Raw genomic sequence first — 20,660 nt, forward strand, 5'->3', positions numbered from 1 at the left:
TTCCTTCCTTCCTTCCTTCCTTCCTTCCTTCCTTCCTTTCCTTTGAAATACTCTCAGCCTTTTACACTCTAGGTCACTTGTCACCAGCACTGTGGACCCTTCTCTGTTCACCCCCCAGTCAGAAGAGATCATCCCCCCTCCCTTGTCAGTCGTCCTTGCACTCTGCTTGCAGTTGCTTTTCATTCTCTGTCCTGTGCTCTAGTGAAGGACTTAGCATATCTTTGTGTCTTTCTCCATGCTTGGCATTGGGTATTGTATGTATTGGATATGCTATGCCTGCTTATTGAAAAGACCTAAAGCAGAATATTCCTTTTCCTTTTCTGTGAGACTGAAAATTCAAAAAGGCCCAGGCTCCCTGAGACAGCATCCATCCAGGCACTGCCACAGCTTCAGATAAGCCAGTGACATGGTCTTCAGTCAAACAAGAGCACATGGGAACATGGAATCTCTCTATGAGACTTTTGTCTCTAGGTCCCTCTCTTAACAAATCATGCTCTTGTAAAATAAAGCAAGGCCAGTGGGGCTGCTGAAGAGAGCCAGGATCCCTGGGTTTTCCTGCTCACCTCTGCTGCCGGGGGGCCCAAAACATATTTCATATTTTGCTCCTTAGGTTCTTTATTAAGGAAATAAATGCTGTTTCTAAGAGTATGAAGAAGGCAAAGCTCTTTAACGATACTGCAAAGGCTTTGACTACAACTTGAGAAACACTGTCAAGAAGGCAGAAAAAAATCTTTACCATCCTGGTAGACAGATGTCTTAGAGCGCTTGATAGGTTAGACTTGAAGGGCTGGTCTAAAAAGAAAACAATCTCCTTTTATCATTTACTTTATTATTGCAAAAATTACTTAAATTTTCATTCTTAACATTTTAAAAACACATTAAAATGTTTATTATGTAAGTAAATGGTGCTTTCCTTTTTGTTGCAGAACTGCCCATACCCATTTGTGATCTTACATAGTAAAGATTTGTTTTTATAGAGTAATTTGGGACTAAGGAAATTTGTTAAAAAATTGGTTTTCTATAGGGCATCTAGGTGGCGCAGTGAATAGAGCACCAGCCCTGGAGTCAGGAGGACCTGAGTTCAGATCCAGCCTTAGACACTTAACACAAAAATTAGCCATGTGACCTTGGATAAGTCACTTGACCCCAATTGCCCTGCCCCCCCCCCCGATTTTGTTTTCTGGGGAGAAAACCTCCTAGAAATGATTAATTTACTATAAAATTTTATTTCAAAATATTCTCTTATAATAATGATGGGAGATTAAAACCTGACAATCTACTCAATTCTTTTTGCTTGTGAATTATGGTGAACCTGAATTCAATTTTAAAATTGCATATCTTGGTAATTTCTCTGGTGGTATCATTTAGTTTCATAAAACTGATATTTCCATTAAAATAGTATTATATAAAAAACAAGTTGCATAGCTGTTTAAAATATTTCAGCATGCAAATCATAGTAAAAAAATCAAGGAAATAAATGACATAGTAGGAACCCAGTTTTCCTTATATCATTGCATTTCCTCAGTCCTCACTCCAGTCCTAATTCACCTTTCCTACCCCCTTCCTTACCCCATCCTGCCAGTTTTATGTTTCAAGCCACAGGAACTGCTGCTGCTGGTGACTTGGGGGGGCGGGGTTGTCGCTTGCTTAGAAGATTCATAGGCTTCTATGTTAGAGCTTGAATGGGACCTCAGAAGGCCATGTAGGGCAGCCAGATGAGGAAGCTGTGGCCCAGGGAAGATCAACTGTTTTCTCAAGGTTACAAACAGTAAGCATCAAAGATGTGTCTTGAACCCAAGTCTCTGACTCCAGAGCTGGTGCTCTTTCAAGGGCAAGCCCCATTTTCAGGACCAGATCAGAGGCAAACCCTTTCCTGCTCCCTCCCCAGCCGTAGCTCTACACAATTCTCTTATCAAAACATTGTCATAAATAATAATATGGTTTTATAGCACTTTAATACAATGTGACTGTCATCTATGGGTTAAATAGACTTTTATGTGTCTACCTGGGAATAAAACTATAATTTGTAAGCATTGCTTCTCTGGGAAAATGCCTTCTGAATTCCAAACAGTGTACAAACCTTTGGAACACAGCCCACGAATAAGTCAGAGGCTCCCTGCATTATAAGTGTACCTTTGGGTTCTTAATACATCAGTTACATCAAAATGTCGGAACTTCTCTCTCTTCAAGTCTCTAAAGATTTCTTCTTTGGACATTTTTGAGCTCCTTATTGGCTTTTGCCAAGAAGGCTGTCTCCTACCAATTCAGTTGTGGGGGTGTAAGTGCTCTTTGGGGCCACAGCACCATGCTGCTTACTGACCATTGCTTCCAAGCCCGCCTCCTGCTTCCCACCCATTTGCTAACCCTGATTCCCAGAAAATTGTGATATTTTACACAACAAACCCCTGTCTAAATGGTCTCTGCAGTTCTAAGTCAGGTGTTTCTGGAATTTTACAACACTAAGATAGGTCATTTAAGTTTATAAAAAAAAATCTTTAAATCCTCTTTATTGTCAGTAGTCTAAACCTCTGCTCCCATCAACTCCTTTTTCTTCTTCTGAACTCCCCCTGCTGGCAATGTTAAGGCAAAGATGTTTAATTCCACAAAATATTTATTCACTTACTGTTCCTAGCTTCTTAGGAGTTGGCTCTATTGCCAGTATATGTGAAAAGGGTGAGGAAGAATGAACAGAACAATTAGATAAAACAATTTTAATTGATCTGTAAAACCTACAAGAGACCATTAAGCAGCCCAAAGAGAAATGAAACACAATGAATAGAGAGAATTATTGACCTCAAGAATGTACTATAGCCGCTATAATGTAACTATAATATATAATAATAGCCACTATAATATAACAGTTTCCAGTCTGCCCTGGAAATTGATAACTTAATGGTGGGTTGTTTTTTTCTATATTGTAATGTACAAATGAAACTAAAAAGTAAATTTGATTTCTCTGATCATAACTCAGGAAATGGAATTTGTTTGAATTCACACTTTAAATACTAAACATATTTCAATGGAGCTATCCAGAGGATTTAATATGGTACTTTAAAAAAAATTTGTTTCCTTGCTGTTTTTTATGCTTCTGATCTTTTTATTTCCTATACAGTTACTATGTTTCTTTTTTTAAAACCTCTACATTCATACAATTATGAAGACTACAGTTTACTAACCATCACCAGTCTCAGTAAGAAAATGTAAATTATAACACATTTTCAAATGTATGATTTCCAAGAAGGATAAGACAAAAACACTTTAAGAATCACTAAAAGCCTCTTGTTTCAAAGGCATTAAAGTCTAAATTACATCTTTTTACAATTATTTTTAACTCCATAACTTGATTTGGTCTCAGGATGTATGTATGCTAAGGTTTAACAGGTCTGGAGATTAAGAGCTTCCCCCTCTCCAGCTAATTGCTCGCTATAGCTCATTAAGAGCTCAGTTTCCTGGCTCCCTAGCCCTCATCCCTTCTTAGTCAATTCAGGTAATATGTGGATCCTAAAGGTCCACACCACCACACAGCTTTACTCTGCTGGTGCAGTGGGAGGTAAGTGAGCTCTTTGTCAAAAACTATAGAAATTTGAGCCCTTAGCAGCTCTGGAACTTGGATCAAACACTACACCTTCTAACCACTATGTGTTGCTGGTAGAACTGTGTGGCTTGATTGGGCCCGCCTACACGAATATACTGTTCCTGATTGGTGTCTCTTCTATCTTTGGAAATGGCCATAAAGCTTTGTTACCTATATTTCAACAGAACTACTCCATTCCTTTTGTACAGCAAACCCAAAATTCCTACCCTCTTTTATTTTTTTCCCACTTAATGGAATATTATTTTTTCCAATTATGTGTAAAGATAGTTTTCAACATTCACTTTTAAATTTTGAGTTCCAAATTTTTTTCCTCCCTCCTTCCCTCTTCTTCCCCTTCCCTCCCCGCTACCCTCCCCAAGATGGCAAGCAATCTGATATGGGCTATACATGTACAATCATATTAAACATATTTGCACATTAGTCATGAAAGAAGAAATGAAAGTAGGATTAGAACAAAAGGGAAAAACCACAAGAAAGAAAAAAAAACAAAAAGGGAGAAAATAGCATACTTTGATCTTCATTCAGACTCCATAGTTCTTTCTCTGGATGTGGGAAGCATTTTCCATCATGGGCCTTTTGGAATTGTCTTGGATCACTGTATTGCTGAGAGGAGCTGTCTTATCAAAGTTGATCATCGCACAACGTTGCTGTTACTGTGTTCAGTGTTTTGTTTCCCTGTTTCTTCATTGGAGTTACTAGATATTAGGCCATTTTATTGGTTTTCCCAACAAGTCTTTTTGAATCTCTCTCTTCTGGTATAACATGTTCCTTCTCTTTGTTTTCCCTGCAGTTTGCAGAGTGGTGTTTAGATTATGGAGCGCATGGGTGTCGTATCCCTGACAGACCCTACTCACTCTTTGAAGGTAAGGACTGCCCAGAGGAGACAAGGTAACATTTATGCTTTAAAGTGTGAAGAAGTGAAACCCATTACTTTTCTCTGAGGATGAGCAGTATGGACATTTTTCTTGTATAAGTAAGAATACTAAGAAATAAAATAGTGACATAAACGAGTTTATTACTGCAATTTATGCCCAAGCATGGGAATTTAGCTGTTTCTTATAACAAGTTGCAGTTTCCCATTACTTTGTGAAACGTATATACAAACACAAGTATTGTTTCATAGTTGAAGCAACAGGCCCTTCACTTTCCTATATTTCTTTCTCTTGGTTTCTCTCTGAAAATGGCAAACATATCATGACTTGGACCTCACACCACCTGGCCCCAGTCACTCTTTACAGCTCCATTGTACATTATTCCAATCCCTTTATCTCCTGCTCCTCCTTGCAGGCCTGCAAGACCCTGTCTTACTGCTCCCTCCTAAAGTCCCTCCTTTCCTTTAGACTTCAGAGCTGAGAGGGACCTCAGAGGTCTCACAGTCCATCCTCTTCCTTTGGGTGCTCAGGCACCACCTTCTACGTGAAGCTTCTCCCACCACGCTACTTCACAGTGAACTACTTTGTATTTATTCTCTTTACATTTGATCTGTATGTGTTATTTGTGTCCATGTTTCCTCCATTAGGATTTAAGACCCTTGAAAATAGGGTTGTTTTGTGCTGTTTTTCTCCTCAGTAGGTGGCACAGTGCCCATCACATAGCTTGGTGATCAGTTGATTGATTGATCAGGGATAGTGACCAGAACCCTGGGTAATAAGATGGGGTAGTCGTTATTGGTGTTTGAACTAACCTGAACCCCAAAGCAGCATGAACAAAAATTCTTCTTTAAAACTAGACATAGTATACTTAAAAAGGAGTGGAAATGTGGGAAAATGAAAGTAAAAGGGCTTTGTGGTGAACATTTCACATTAACTCTGTAGCATACTACTTGTGTACATGAATGGATATGAATTTTATTGGTCTTGAGTTCATGTTCCAAAAAGAAAAAGACAGTCCTGGTAATTACTGTTAGATCAACTTGACATCAGTAACAAGAAATGAAAAGATCACAATATTGATGAAACAAATCATTAAATAACCAATTTACAACTACCTAAAACTGCAAGACATTAACAGACCCCCTGCCTGGCTTTCTGGAGAGCAACTTGGAGTTGAATATGAATCAGCAGCAGAATATCATTGTGGAAAAAAGACAACCATCATCTTACTCTGCTCTTTCTTTGTGAGACTTCAGTTAGAGTAATGAGTACATTTTTTCAGGCACCAAATTTTTAAAGAATATGAAAAAAACTGAAGAAAGTCCAAGAGAGGGTAGCAGAGAAAAACATTTGGGTAGAAAATCCACTTCTGTGAAGAACTGGAGTTGTTTAATTTGGATCAGGTGAAATCTTAGGCATGACTTGATTATTGTCTGTATGTATATGAAGGTGAGGGGAAATTGACATAAAATTTTGAAAGAGCTTGAAAATCTTGATCAAAATAGTGGACCTGTATGCCTCCTAGATTAGAACATCATATGTGGAATTAGAGAACCAGGCTTCATATCCAAATTCCGACACTTCTTACCTTATGACCTTGGCTGAGTCACTTAACATCTGTGTGCTTCATTTGCTTTATCCATAAAATGAGAAAGTTGAACTATATGTGACCTATCAGGTCCCTTCCAGATCTAAATCTATGATTTTGCAGCCTCCTTTAGCCAAGGGAGTGAATGTAAATGATTATTTGAAGTCCCTGTCGAAGATAGTATTTAGAAAAGAAATCATTCCATTTGAACAAGAATTTATTAAACATGAATGTCCTTAAATGTCTCCAAAGTCTGTGACCCATTTCTTCCTTGAAATGTTCTCTTATTAGTTATTTAGGCAAAGCCCAGAAGTCTCTAGTAAATTAAGTGGAATTGCTAGAAAAGTTTCAGATGATTAGGAGGATATAGTATGCTACTAATAACAATAACAACAGCAGCAAAATAGATAGCATTTATATAGTTCCTGTTAAGTGCCAGGCACCATGCCCAGTGCTTTACAAATATTGTCTCATTTTATCCCCGTAACAGTCCTGTAAGGTCAATGCTGTTATTGTCTCCATTTTACAGTTGAGGAAACTGGGGCAAACAGAGGTTACGTGATTTGCCTCAACGTTGCATGACTAATAAGTGTCTTGACTGCAGGCCTAGTGTGCTATTCCCTAACCACATAGCTGCCTCTAAATATATCTCTACCTCTGTCTGATAAATGTAGTATATGTATGTATGTATATATGTGCATATATGTGTGTGTATACACACACATATATATTTCTCCCCTTTTGATTGGGAAACCTGAATGTGTGCCATTGCAGTCATTCACCTAAGAGCAAGTGAGTTCTTGCTGTGTGGAAAGCTGGTGAAGAATTAATGGGGCTACATGGATGAACACATGGTTTGTTTGCCCCCGAGGAGCTGGCTGCTTGTGACCTGGCCTCTCTGATTGACTCTCTTGCAAAAGGTTATCATCTCACTTCAGTGGATCAACATGTCCAGGGCCTCTTCAAGCCTTAAAAGGATAGAAAACGCAGTTCTGGAACTTTTACTTAGAATAAGACAATAAAATCCATAGCTGGTTGAATTTTTGCATTTGGGGAAAATTTTTCATTCTACTCCTTGAAAACACTACAACAATTTCAGGGTTGGAAGAGACCTTCGAAGTAATCAATTCTAGCCCTTTATTGTAACTCATGAATCCTGACTACTCCCTGATAAATGTTCCAGCCTTTGTTTCAGCACCCTGGTAATGGGGAGCTTGCTATCTGAGGAGGCCGCCAATTTCATGTTTTTAAAGCTCCCTTCATTGGGATGCTCTTCTTCATAATGAGCAAAAATCTACCTGGCTGTGATTTCTGCCACTGGTCTTAACTTTGTCTTCTGGAGGCATAAAAAATTAGACCAAATCCTGACACTTTGTGATCAGGAGCAAGTCTTTTAATCCCTCTCTGAGCTGAAGTTTTCTATCTGTATCAAAATCAAGATATGTCAGTACCTGTAGTAGCTACCATGTGGTATTGTTGTGAAGACCAGATGAGATAAGTAAGCACTTTGTATAGACAAAGCACTATAGAAATTATTATCATCATTTATCATTATATATTATATATCATTGTTATCATTATATATATTATTATCACGTCTGTTTTCTTCCCAGAATTTTGTAGTTACTGAGAGAGCCCTGCTTTGTTGTAGAAAGACCATTTGTCCCCAGTTCAATCCAATTCAGCAAGTTTGTACTAAGTTCCTACTGTGTGCCGGGCAGTGTGCTGAGAGCTCTGGTGAACAAAGCCAGAAATAGAGTTGCCCTTGCCCCTGACGAACTTGCATTCTCCTGGTGGAAGCATTCTCACCCTAAATAAATCCAAAATTTATGCAGAGTAAATAAAAACAATGGTGGAGGGAGTGGGGGGGGGTAGAGAGCATTGCCAGCTGAAGAGCCTCATCTTACAGCTTTAAGATTCAAGCTGAAGACATTGGCATTCTTCAGATGGAGATAGCATGTATAATTATATGTTAAATTACATCCTCATTAGAGCCTAGACATTATTTCTGCTTTGAAAAACATGCTCTGAAGAAAAAAAGATAAATACTCACTTTGAAGAATTAGATTTTGAACTCTTATTTTTTATTCATTCTGCCACTCATTCATTTTATTAGGCTATTTAATCCATTCACATGGTTTTATTCTGTTTATTTTTTTTTGTATTTAATCTATTTCTCAACATCATTTGATCCTCTCTTTTCCTCCCCAATTAAAACATGTGTTTCTTCTTACTTTAAGAATGTTTTTTTCCTGGCACTCCCTTTTAAAAAATTTCCTTTTCTTTGTTTTCATTGATCTTCATTCTGAGTGGTGCTCTCCACGTTATGAGCTACACTTATTAAATTTCGGTTTTAGGTTTATCTCTAAGTGCTTGAGATTCATGTATTTTAAAGAACATACTTTGAGACTGGTTTTCAGAAGGAGCCATAGCACCTTCTCATGAAAAGAGAATAATCTTTTGTGTGTTACAGGTATGGGAGGCACTATTCACTTTCTGTCTGATATCCTGGTTCCAGAGACATCCCGCTTTCCAGCATTTGAACTTGGCCCTCCACAGAGGGAAAGAAGGGTAGAAAAGGACAGCTAAAATGTCCCTTTGTACCAAAAGCAACACAGCTGTTTGGTGCCTGAGACAGAACCAGCTTGGGATCTTAAAGAGTCAGCATTTGCCCTCACCCTTTGTCCAGGACCGTGAAAAGCAGGAACGAAGGAAACCGCCACCTTGGTGTTTTGTTGCGGGGTCACTGTCAGCTGTGTGAAATAGGATTCCTTAAATTCATCTGCCATTCTTCCCTTCAGGCTCCTTGTGGTGTTTGCATGTTTCTTGGTGTTGTCCAGAGTCCATGTGAGTTTGTTGTTCTGTTTGGAGATAGAGCTGTTCAGTTTGTGTGAATCCCAATCTTGCCCTCGCATGAATTTTAATAACAGCAACACACACACCATCTCCAGTGAATAAAGTGGCGCTTTTGCCCAGTTTATGTCAAAGGAGAACATCAAATGCAGACTGATGTCCATTTAGCTTAGAATCTTTGGACTTTCTTAATATACTAACTGTATAAATGTACTAACCTCCTCCCTCCCTCCTTTCCCACATTTTTTTTCCTCTTTGGAGGGGGGGGGGGAAGGCAGGGCAATTGGGGTTAAGTGACTTGCCCAAGGTCACACAGCTAGTGTTAAGTGTCTGAGGCTGAATTTGTACTCAGGTCCTCCTGATTCCAGAGCTGGTGCTCTATTCACTGCGCCACCTAGCTGCCCCCCACATTTTCTTTGGGCACTTTTCATTTAAGCAGTATTTTCTTGTGGCTATCATGAGAGAAAGGCATCTCCAAGAGTGGGCCATGATGAAGGGTTCTTTGGAAACTCCTCATGAAACAATTGACAGTTTCCCATGTGTGCACCTATGTATCTGTATTTCTAGGAGTTACTTGGGCTAACTTGTGGCTATCTCCCCCCTCCCCCAAAGTTGGGGTTTTTAGTGGGGAATTCACACACCTTTAAAGCAGTTCTCAGATTTTATTTGTAGCAGTAGCAATGACTAGTTCCCGAGGCTCTCTTGTGTTACATTAAATTTATGGTGTGTAAGGCAACATTTTAAGAAGTCTGCACCAGAACATCTGCATAGTCGGTACCAACATCTGATTGTCAGTAATTCAATAACAGGAGCATGTGGTAGAAATAGGCATTATTAAAGCAGTCTACACTTGAGCCTCGAGAATTAATGAATTTCATAACCTGTTATAGCAACGAGAGCAGTGAATGGAATTTCTCTTGAGTATTCAAAGGAAAACATTAATTAAACCATCATGGTGACCCTGTAATTAAAATGTTTCAGAAACAATAATCCATTTGTAGACTTACAATGAAAATTATTTGATGAAGTTTTGAGTGCTCTCATTTCACGCGCTAGATTTAATACTGTATTTATTCACATACAGATCTAATTCTCTATAATTTTTCTATAATACAGATGTAGAATATTTTGACAATATCATTGCCTTTGTATTACCAGTTGAAAATTGAGGCACTGTTATTATTTTTTTTAATCTGCTACTAATTTGGCTAACACATCTTAAAAATTCCATTTGGTAATTTCTATTTCCCATCCATTGGATACCCACCCTAGTTCCTCACAGATAACACAGAGAAGTCATGTAACCTTGATGGCGTTTGCCAAGGCAGAATGTTCTGGATTTTGAAGAACAATATAATGTTTTGATTATCTGCCCCACCATTACCAGGAACAACCTATACGAGTGCTTTCTTCCCTAGTTATGAATTTTATTTTTGTAAATGGAAAATAATATACATTTCAGTCTAAGTTTAATTTCCTGCCCTGTATTATTACTGAAGGATTCCTGAGCCCTGTTAACGGGAATCATAAGCCACAACTGTAATTGCTGAATAGATAAACCTCAGTTCGCAAATCAATTTACAAAATTTGTAGAAAACCTCAGAGATGAAAGATGCCCTATAACTTTCAAATTATCATTCTTCTTGCCATTGCAGTATTTTGACATGTCATTGACTCTTTTAAAAAAAATGATATACTAAAGTACAATCTCATCAGGATTCAGACTAGTTATCTGCCGTCATGAATGATCTAAGAGTTATTTTGCAAAACAAAGACACATGTAGAATCTCACCCAGTTCACTGTAGAGCACCAGCCCATCAGTGGCCACACATTGCAGGGCTTGCTGGTGATCTCCTACCACCTATATGTCCTTTCTGTGCCCAGCTTCATCAGTAGTTATGGCTGTGATCTGACTATCTCTAGAGCAACTTTTCTGGCCTTCTGTCAGTGGAGCAGTGAGGAGGGGCAAATGGAATCACGAGAGCCGCTCCCAAAATGAAGAGACAGTCCACTAACGATGTTGGGTATGCCAGAGATCTCCAGACTAGCTCCAAAGGTTCAGCCTTAACTGGATTGCCTTGCCTTTAGGTTTGTTCATTTCCTTTTATGTTTGAAAAATAGCTCTGAGGACTTTGGGGCTAACCTGATGAGGTAGAATAATTCTGTTTGTCTCAGGTTAGCACCAAAGATGATTATTTGCAGAGTGAATGACGATCCCCAAGGAGCTGATGTGGGAAACAAGTTTTCAACCTAGTGAAAATTAATATACTTCCAGGGTTTCGTTTGGGAAGGAGCAGGGAGGGAAGCTGCCCACATTCACACTCCTGCATAGTAAAGTGATGAGTGGTTACATCATTATTTTTCATTCACTCCCAGTTCCCTGTGTCTTCTAACATGGATATCTGTCAGAATTTGCTACCCATTAATTGGAAGGCAAGTAGACAGGACCATTTGCTTCAAGGGGTGGGTCATTTAAAGAGTTAAATTTAGTAGTTACTGATGGGAGTTTATACTGACTCCTAAAATTTCAGCATCTCTATTTCATTAGTGAGGATATGGCTTTTATGGGGTTCACAGCTGTGTAACACCAATGCTCTGAATGCTTTAAGTGCATTATACTGTTTGAAAATTAGGAAAAATCATGATGTCTACTAAAGTGCTGGCTTGGGATTATTTGGTTTCATTAGTAAAAATAGTTTTTGCGTGTGGTGATGGCTTGAGGTTTCTTTATTTCTTGCATTTTTTTTTCTTGAAGAATTATACTAGAGTATTTTTTTTATAATTTTTCTGAAGGCCCAGTTCATTTTTCAATCCAATTCAACAAGATACGTGCCTACTAGGTGCCAGGAACTGTGCTAGGGGTGAGAAGCTGTGGTGATTACAGAAGGTCATGAAGGCTGTTGGGTAGTTGGAGAAAGCTGCATAAAGAACATTCCTACAGCTGAATCTTCAAAGAAGGGTAGGATTGGATAGGGAGAAGAGAAAACCAAGACATTCTGAGCACTGTGTGAGTATGGCAGAGTAGTAGGAAATAAGACTAAGTAAAATGAGGCGAAGTCATGAAAGGTCTAGAAAGTTAGGTTGAAAAGTTCTGATGATAACTGACACTATTATAAATCCTTATTGATTAACTGACCAACCAGCATTTACATATGTAAGCATTTAAAGCATGAAGTGCTTTACATACATTCATTTGAGTGGCTCAACAAGCCTGTGAGGTTGCTACTACAGGTATTATTTCCTCCATTTGACAGGTGAGGAAACAGTCTCAGATTAAGTGATTTGACCTTGGTCATATAGTTAGTATCTTGGGTGGGCTGGGGGGAAGTGGAGGTGATTGAAACTCTACTGTTCATTGCACCATATAGTAGGAAATGGGAGACCATTGTAAATTTTTCAGGGGTTAGGGGATGGATGGGGAGGAGGGATTAGAATAAGAAGATCTGGAGGAAGTGTTTGGGACAGATTGGAGAAAGGACCTGGAACCAGAAAGAATCAGCTAGAAAACTACTGCAGTAATCTAGAATGAGTCAGTGAAAACCAGAGCAGGTGGGAGTAGGGGAAGAGACAAATAAGTGATGGTTTGAAAACATTTTTTCTCCCTTGCCTAATTTTCTCTCTCAAGTTTCCCTAGGTAGTTTTTCACTCTTAAGGAGCAGAGCCCTATAGGCAAAACTCTGTGATGTTAAAATAATGATTTATTGGCAAAACAGAAGGGATATTAGGCTTTTCTTAGCAGTTGAATGCATCCAGCAACTTCATTAGTGTCGTTAGGCCTTTGCTTCACCTGACACAGGCATGTTCATCCTCTTAGTGCGTTGGTCTTGGCATCTAATTGGAAGGAAAAGACTCTGGCAGGAAAGCTAGGGAGGAAACCTTGGGACCATTAGGCAGCCAAGATACAAATGAGGCAGGTGTGGTCCAAAGGCTACTTACCTCCTGCATATTGACTCCACTCCCAAAAGTCTGCCCCGGTTTAGGGCAGTGGAATCTAGGCTCTCCTAGACTTTCCCATATAAGGTGAGAGGAAGGAACAACGTCAACTAGGAAAAATACATTAGTTGCTTCTTTTTGTTACAAAAGGTACCTGTGTTTAAATTCATGGCTTTTTAATGCAACCCCAGTATCATTGGGAAATGGAGAATGAATGAAAAAGCATCAAGTACTTAATTTTGCCAGTGACTGCTAACCACTGGTATACAAGATACAGAAAACAAGTCAGTCCCTGCCTTTGTGGAAGGTGTTCTCTTAGGGAAAACAATTCACATAGTAGAAGGGTAGCCGGGGACTGAGATGTCCCAGGGATTCTGAGTGGAGCCATTGGGTAATTAATTGATCCCCCATTCCTTTTCAGAAATAATAGTGTTGATTCAACTGTTCCAGGGAGTCAACAAGCCTTTACCTACCATGTACCAGCAAGTACCTACCTTATACTAGGAACTGCAGAAACAAATATGAAGAATAATTCCTGTTCACAAGGAGATTGCATTTGATTAGGGAAGACAAGAAGAAACCAGAGAGCAAAATTTGCTTTAAATTTTAACATTTTAGTTGGAAATTCTTTTTTTTTTTTTTTGCTTTTTTTTTGGAGGGGGGAAGGCAGGGCAATTGGGGTTAAGTGACTTGCCCAAGGTCACACAGCTAGTAAGTGTGTCAAGTGGCTGAGGCTAGATTTGAACTCAGGTCCTCTTGACTCCAGGGCCGGTGCTCTATTCACAGTGCCAACTAGCCGCCCCAGTTGGAAATTCTAAAAGGCATAATTTGCTGCTTTTTCTGTCTTCTAAATGCAACACACCCAAGGCAGTTCTCTTCCTTAAGGACTCAATTTCAATTCCACAATATTAATCACCTCCCTTATGCAACTAAATTAAGTACTAGGCCCTGGAGTTAAAGACAGGAACCTAAAAGTCTAAGAAGCATTTGTTTAGCATTTGCTGTGTGCCTAGGCCCCGATAAGTTCTGGAGATACACCAAGAAAAAAACGCCTGCCCTCCAGATGTCCTCAGTCTGAAGAGGGATTAGCAACATGTGAAGGCAGTCTCAGTGGGGAAGGCCGCAGAAGGTGGGGGAATCGAGAAAGACCCACAGTAGGGCTCTGAGCTGTGTCTGGAAGGAAGCTGGGGAAACTAAGGCAGACACGAGGGGGCAGAACATTCTAAGCTTAAGGAACTACTAGTGCAAAGGCATGGGGATGGTAGGAGTGTCCGGTTGGAGGTACGTCAAGTGGGCCTGTGCGGCCGATTTATAGAATGAGTGTGTGGAGGGGAATGATGTTTGTAAGACTGAAAAGGGGCCAAGTTGTGAGGGCTTTACGTGTCATACAGAAGAGTCTGTTTGATGCTAAAGATAATGGGGACTCATAGAGCTCCCTGAGAGGGGAGCAGGGACCTTGGCAGCTGAGGGGGGAGAGATGGGAGACCAACTAGAAGGCCATTATGATAAGCCTGGCAGCAAGTGCTGAGGATCTGCCCTAGGATTGTGGCCATGGGAGTGGAGAGAAGGGAGCTTGATGAGAGGCTTTGCAAAGGTAGAAGTGCCCGGATTTGGGAAGGGACTGGTTATTTGGGGTGGGACTAAAGAGTTAGGAATGACACTAAGTTTGTTTAGCTGAGTAAATAGGAACTAGAAGGTATCTCAGAAGACATCTAATACTCATTCCAGATAAGGAAACTTGGGGCCATGGAGGACAGTGGTGCTGAGCAACTGAGCCAACGTGACCACGACCACTGGTTTTTCTGTGGCTTCGTGATGTCCTAAAAAGCTTATCTTGGATAGATGCACCTTGTAAATGGATAATAAATCTGACATATATGCAAGTGAATAAAACATATATTCAAAAGGGAAAATGAAAATTAGTGATCAGTTGTGTTGTGTGTATGCCCTTGGGGATTAATAAGTATGTAGCATGCTTTGCTCCTCCACCAAATGGTCTCAGAATGGGCTGGAGGTGGGGAGGATATGTTCTTATGTCTCTGTTAGAGTTTTTATGTCCTCCATCCCTTCTTATTGCTGACTGCCCTTCTAACAATGCCATTTCCTACTCACAACCTTTCGCAAGACCAGATAACAAGCATCGTTAGTAGCATGTCCAGACTAATAGAGTAGTCTTTGAGTGAGGCCCTGAGGGCTCTCCCGTGAGTAAAGTTATGGGCCTGGTAGCATCAATTTTGGCTGCATACGCCTTTAAAAAAAACCCACAAAAACCTTGTTTTTAAGTTCTTGGCTGTAATGGACATTTGTAGTATTAAAGTATGCTGACCTTACTAGCCTTGTGATCCTGTTTGACTCAGTTTTCTCATCTGTAAAATGAGCTGGAGAAGGAAATGGCAAATCACCCCCATATCTCTAACAAAAAATCCCCAAATGGGATCATGGAAAGTCAGACATGACTGAACAACAACAATGTACCGACCATTTTACTTTGGATTCCCCCCCCCCCGTATTAAAACCTTATTTGAAAAGGGAAAACGTATAACTGAAAAACGTCAAGTGCTTACAAGAATTCGTTAAAGGAACTATGGAGTCTGTGAAGGGAAACAAACGGCAAGATGAGAAAGGCAGAAGGGTCAGATTGGGACAAGCTTTAAATGCCAAATGCAGGAGTTTGTATTTGACCTCAGACATGATAAGGAACCACTGGGGTTTGTTGAGTAAGGAAGTGATATATTCAGGTCTACTTAGGAAAGGGATAGATGAGCTCAGTCCTCTGCCCCTCTGGAGTCGGAGATTCCTTTCATCTTTCCTGTCACAGTATAACTGTGTTATTGTGTTACTTCACCCAGGGGTATTTGCATTTTACGCTTCACCTGTGAGATATTAGTGAAAATCAAAACCTTTCCATAGTGCTAATTTTGCCAAGGTACCATCACTGTCAAGGAGGGTCAGGAGGAAACAGTTCTGGCTTCACAATTTTGTCTGAAGTCAGCCCTGAACCTGGCAAACCCCAGCAATGAAGGAGGGAGAGTTTTTATCCATACATGCATTTCACACCTGCATCTACATTCCACACCTGTATCTGTATTTCATACCTGTATCTATATTTCACACTCTTCACAGGCACATTCATAATTTTGCTTCCCATGCTGGTTGGCCATTTTGCCTTCTCCCTACCAACCTTGAAGCACAGGGCTTTTACATAGCCATAGGACAGAAAACCTTCTCACTTTCCAGCTGATTACTTTACATCTGAAACCTCACTAGCCTACCCAATTATAGAAGGCAAAAGGTGTGCGTGCAGCAGAGTTATAACTAGGATGGGGCAAGTGCAGGTTTTTAGGGTGCTCAAATTTAGATAGCAATTGGAAATAACTGAGCTTAACACCTAGTTAGCAAGAATAATTAAAATATTATCAAATTATTCAAATTAAACTTATTAAAAATAATTAAAATATTAAAATAAAATATTTTTAAAATAGCAAGAATAAATAAAACATCTCCTGCCCCTCCACAGCAACTGCACCTCTACTTTTCCCTTTTACCCTATCTGTCCCACAGCCTTCTTCCTATGACAGCCTCCCTGTCAGTGACAGCAGAGCATACTGGGATCTCTGTCCCTCCCCCCACCCCCACTGCAACTGAATTTGTCTTAAGAGGTTGATTTTGACTTGTAGATGAGACTTTTTTTTTTAAAGAAATTATGAGCTCAATTATTTTATTTTATTCTACTTTTTGGAGGGGGGAAGACAGGGCAATTGAGGTTAAGTGACTTGCCCAAGGTCACAAGGCTAGTAAGTGTTAAGTGTCTGAGGCCGGATTTGAACTCAGGTCCTCCTAAGTCCAGAGCCAGTGCTCTATTCACTGTACCACCTAGCTGCCCCATAGATAAGACTTCTGCATGTCCAAGAAAGCAGGGTGACCAGGGAGAGTCCCAGGCACATGTGAAATCTATGCCCAGGCAGCAATGGTGTAGCAGCCGTTTTTCCTACAATTGGAAGAATCAATTCTCATCTCAGTCAATCTAGGGGAGGTTTCTCAGTAAGCTGCATTGCTGCACCACAGGAAATATCCTCTCCGATCTCTCCAAAGTGGGAAGAGAATTTAAGAATTCCTGGGCACTAACTTAAGGTGAAAGCAAGTACCTAGAGCTTAGGCAGCCAGGCTGGGTACTAAGATCAGCACAGCCTCCCCAGTGAGATGTGCAATCTAATTTAAAATTAGCCCCTTTGGGTCCACCACTGTTCTCAGTCCCCTTCTCTGAAGAAATAGCAGCAACACTCTTTACATGCATTACACACTCAAGGCTTGTCTACAGTTTCTGTTTCATATTACACGTCTGTCAATGGAGTATGTCAGTTTCAGCCATTAAAAAAAGTCATTGCTCTATACTTTAGTGGAAGGAAAGTCACTACACAATAATAACAACAGTAATAATTCCATGTCACAATTCTATAGTAATGGTGTTCCTGAGGTATCTGAGCTACAACTCCCAGAACCTTCGACAGGCGCATCTCTGAGCACGCAGGGTATGAAAGGCAGATGGGGCACCCCCATGAAGGTTAGTGGCTGGTGAACATGACGTGGACTAGATAGAAGAAAAAGACCTATGGAGAAGGAGAAGAAAAGAAACCAGCTAGGCCCAGACCGTGCCAGAGCCACTGGCATTGGAAAAGCATAGCTGAGGGGAAATAAATCAAGCTTCAAATACTGATATGAACTACGTACACTTTTCTTCTTCCCTTCTCCCTCGCTTCCATCCATTGGTCCTAATCAATGCATAGCCCATTAGGTTTCTCACAAGAGTCCCAATTTCCCTTCTTTTAAAAAAAATTTATGGAACAAAACAAGCATTTCCATAACCTAATATAATAAAATTTACTTTTCATTTTTTAATTTTATTTCTATTAAAATATTTTTTTTTTTACAATTTACTTTCAAACTGTCCCTCCCTGAAAATGGTGAATTCACACATGAGTTTCTGGAACGTGTGGTTCAGAGATGGCTAGAACTTTCTGACATTCCCAGCAGCCTTGTGAGGTAGGCATTGCAAGGAATATTATTCCATTTTATATATGAGGCTCAGAAAGGTTCATTACCCTACCTATGGTCCCATGGCTGAAAAGTGGTAGAACTAGAGACCAAACAACAGCTACTGTACCTCCATGCTTGCTGCCTTCCCACCTCCTCAATAAAACTTCATTCTCCAAAGAGCTTATTCTCAATGGTAATGGGAATTAATAAAGACTGGCTCATCTGCCATTTTTATGTAAGAACAATAGAGGAAGTTACTGGCAAGAAGGAGGATCAGTTGCATCAACATTTATCTTATTTTCTTTCCTCCAGTTCCTTTGTTTAAAAACAAGGTTGGACAGAATTTCTATTTTAGAATAAGTTGCATGCACAAAATCCACAGTGTGGTATTTAAGTGGTCCATCCCACTCCTGTCTGAAGTATTTCTGGAACATGGAGAGGGACACACACCTAACAAGAATAATGATGTTATGGTTTGAAATTCAGGTAGTGAAGGCTGATGTTGCTTCTGGCACAGCATCTTGGGTATATTTGCCTATGGCAGAGGATGTGGAGGTGGGAGGAGAGAGAGGGGAAGAGAAGAGGGAGATAGGGATGTCCTAAGTCTTGCTGTTTCACTTAAAGTATTCAGGTGCAGGGATGAAGGTAAGAATGAGAATTGCTCTCTTTGGGAAGAAAGGGGGTAGGAAGTGAGGACTAGGAACATTTTCAGAATGTTTGCCAGGCAGTCCATTACTGGCCTCCTGTGGACACTTACCATCTGTGCTGAAACTGCAGCTGGGAAGTTTTGGCTTCTCTTGAAACATTTTCTACCTAGTGAAAAATCAGCATTCGCTATGACCTAGCATGTTATGAGATGTTTTATGTGAATTTTGCAATCTCTGGTGAGGATGGAACAATAAGAAACATGTGTTTTCACTGCACCAGGCGGGCTTGGGTTGAAATGTTCAAGGTTTTCACCTAGCAGGATCAAACCTTGATCACTGATCTAAGCAGCCAGATTTGCACTCTTAGGGGCCTGACATGGTAAGATCACCAGTGATTCTAAGTCCCATTAGAAGGTCATAACAACTCACTTTGGGATGCTCTAATTATTGGGAAGTCTTTCTTTGCATCAAGTCTAAACCTGCCTTTGCCACTTAGAATCACAAGAACATCAATTTAGAGCTGGGAGAGACATCAAAAGCAATCTAGACCAACCTCCTTATTTTACAGATGAGGAGACTGAGGCCCAGGGAGATGAGTGATTTGCCCAAGGTCATGTTGAGTAGAAGAGCCAATATTTGAATGCCAGGCCTTTGAAACAAGAGTCAGTACTCTTTTTTTTTTTTTTTTTTTGCTTTTTGGAGGGCAATTGGGGTTAAGTGACTTGCCCAAGGTCACATGGCTAGTTTTTGTGTTAAGTGTCTGAGGCTAGATTTGAACTCAGGAACTCCTGACTCCAGGGCTGGTGCTCTATTCACTGTACCACCTAGCCACCCCAAGAGAGTCAGTACTCTTTCCATTATACTACCCATTGTTCCAAATCCTTCCCTCTGGTACCAAGCAGAACAAATCTCATTCCTCTTCCGTGTGATGTCCCCTCAGGTACTTGAAACCAGCTGCCCTGTTTTCCCCCTTCCCCCAAATTATCTTTTCTCCAATCTAAATTCCTAGTTCTTCATCTAGTCCTCATACAGCATGATTGCGAGGGTATTTACTATTCATACTAGTTGCCCTCCTCTGGATACACTACAGCTAACCAATTAATGTCCTTCCTAAAATGTGATGCCCAGGATTGAAAACAGTGCTGCAGACACGGCTTTAAAAATGAATATGGCAGGGCTGTCATCTCTCTAGTCCTAGATGCTGTGTATCTCTTGATATAACCTAAAGTCCTATTAACTTTGGTTACCCAACTTTCTCTGATAAAGGTCTCATTTCTGAGCTATATAGGGAACTGATTCCAATTTACAAGAATAAGAGCCATTCCCTAATTAACGAATGGTCAAAGAATATGAACAGACAGATTTCAGTGAATGTAATCCAAGCTATTAATAGTCATATGAAAAGTGCTCTAAATAATTAATAATTAGAGAAATGCACATTAAAACAGCTCTGAGGTCTTACCTCATACACATCAGACTGGCAAAGTTACTGCCCCCGCCCCCGGCAAAAGAAATGACAAATGCTGAAAGTGTTGTGGAAAAACAGGTACCATGGATAGAAATGTGAACTGGTCCAGTCATTCTGGACAGCAATTTGGAACTAGACCCCAAAGTTAATAAACTCTGCATGCCCTTTGACCCAACGATACTTCTAGGTCTATTTCCCAAAGAGAAAAAAGGAAGAGGAAAAGGACTCCTATGAACAAAGATACTTGTAGTAGTTCATGCAATGGCAAAGAGTTGGAACCTGAAGGGGTGCCCATCAATCAAGGAATGGCTGAACCAGTTACAGTACATGAATATAATGTGGACACTCTTGTGCCAACAAGCAGTGATGAAGAAAATGACTTTAAATAAAATGAGAAACATTGACAAAGAATGAAATGAGCCGAACCAGGAGAACAATTTATTCAATAACGTTATAAAGACAATCAACTTTGAAAGACTTGGGAATTCTGATAAACAAAATAGCCCACCATGATTCAGAGGACTCGTGGTGAAACACGCTACCCCTCCCCCACTCCCCAACCTAACAAATAGGTGGACTCAAATTGGATTTTTTTTTAGACATGGCCAATGTAGGAATTTGTTTTGCTTGACTATTCACGTTGGTGACAGAGCTTCTGTTTTTATTTCT

At 40.1% G+C, this 20,660-nt stretch overlaps 1 protein-coding gene across 1 annotated transcript in view; it reads left to right on the top strand.

The window, feature by feature from the left end:
• LANCL2 (LanC like glutathione S-transferase 2) overlaps window positions 1-15,177 on the top strand; it is a 68,492-nt gene extending 53,315 nt beyond the window's left edge. Inside the window, exons 8-9 of the mRNA XM_069083733.1 lie at window positions 4,386-4,458; window positions 8,529-15,177. Coding sequence (XP_068939834.1) covers window positions 4,386-4,458; window positions 8,529-8,644 — 189 coding nt within the window. The 3' untranslated portion in view covers window positions 8,645-15,177. The remainder of the gene's footprint in view (window positions 1-4,385; window positions 4,459-8,528) is intronic.
• Window positions 15,178-20,660: the final 5,483 nt, after the last annotated feature.

Source organism: Petaurus breviceps, unplaced genomic scaffold, assembly GCF_028583685.1.
Source record: "Petaurus breviceps papuanus isolate PSGF00001 unplaced genomic scaffold, PetGlider_PUasm1.0 174, whole genome shotgun sequence".
In the NCBI taxonomy this organism is placed as follows: domain Eukaryota; kingdom Metazoa; phylum Chordata; class Mammalia; order Diprotodontia; family Petauridae; genus Petaurus; species Petaurus breviceps.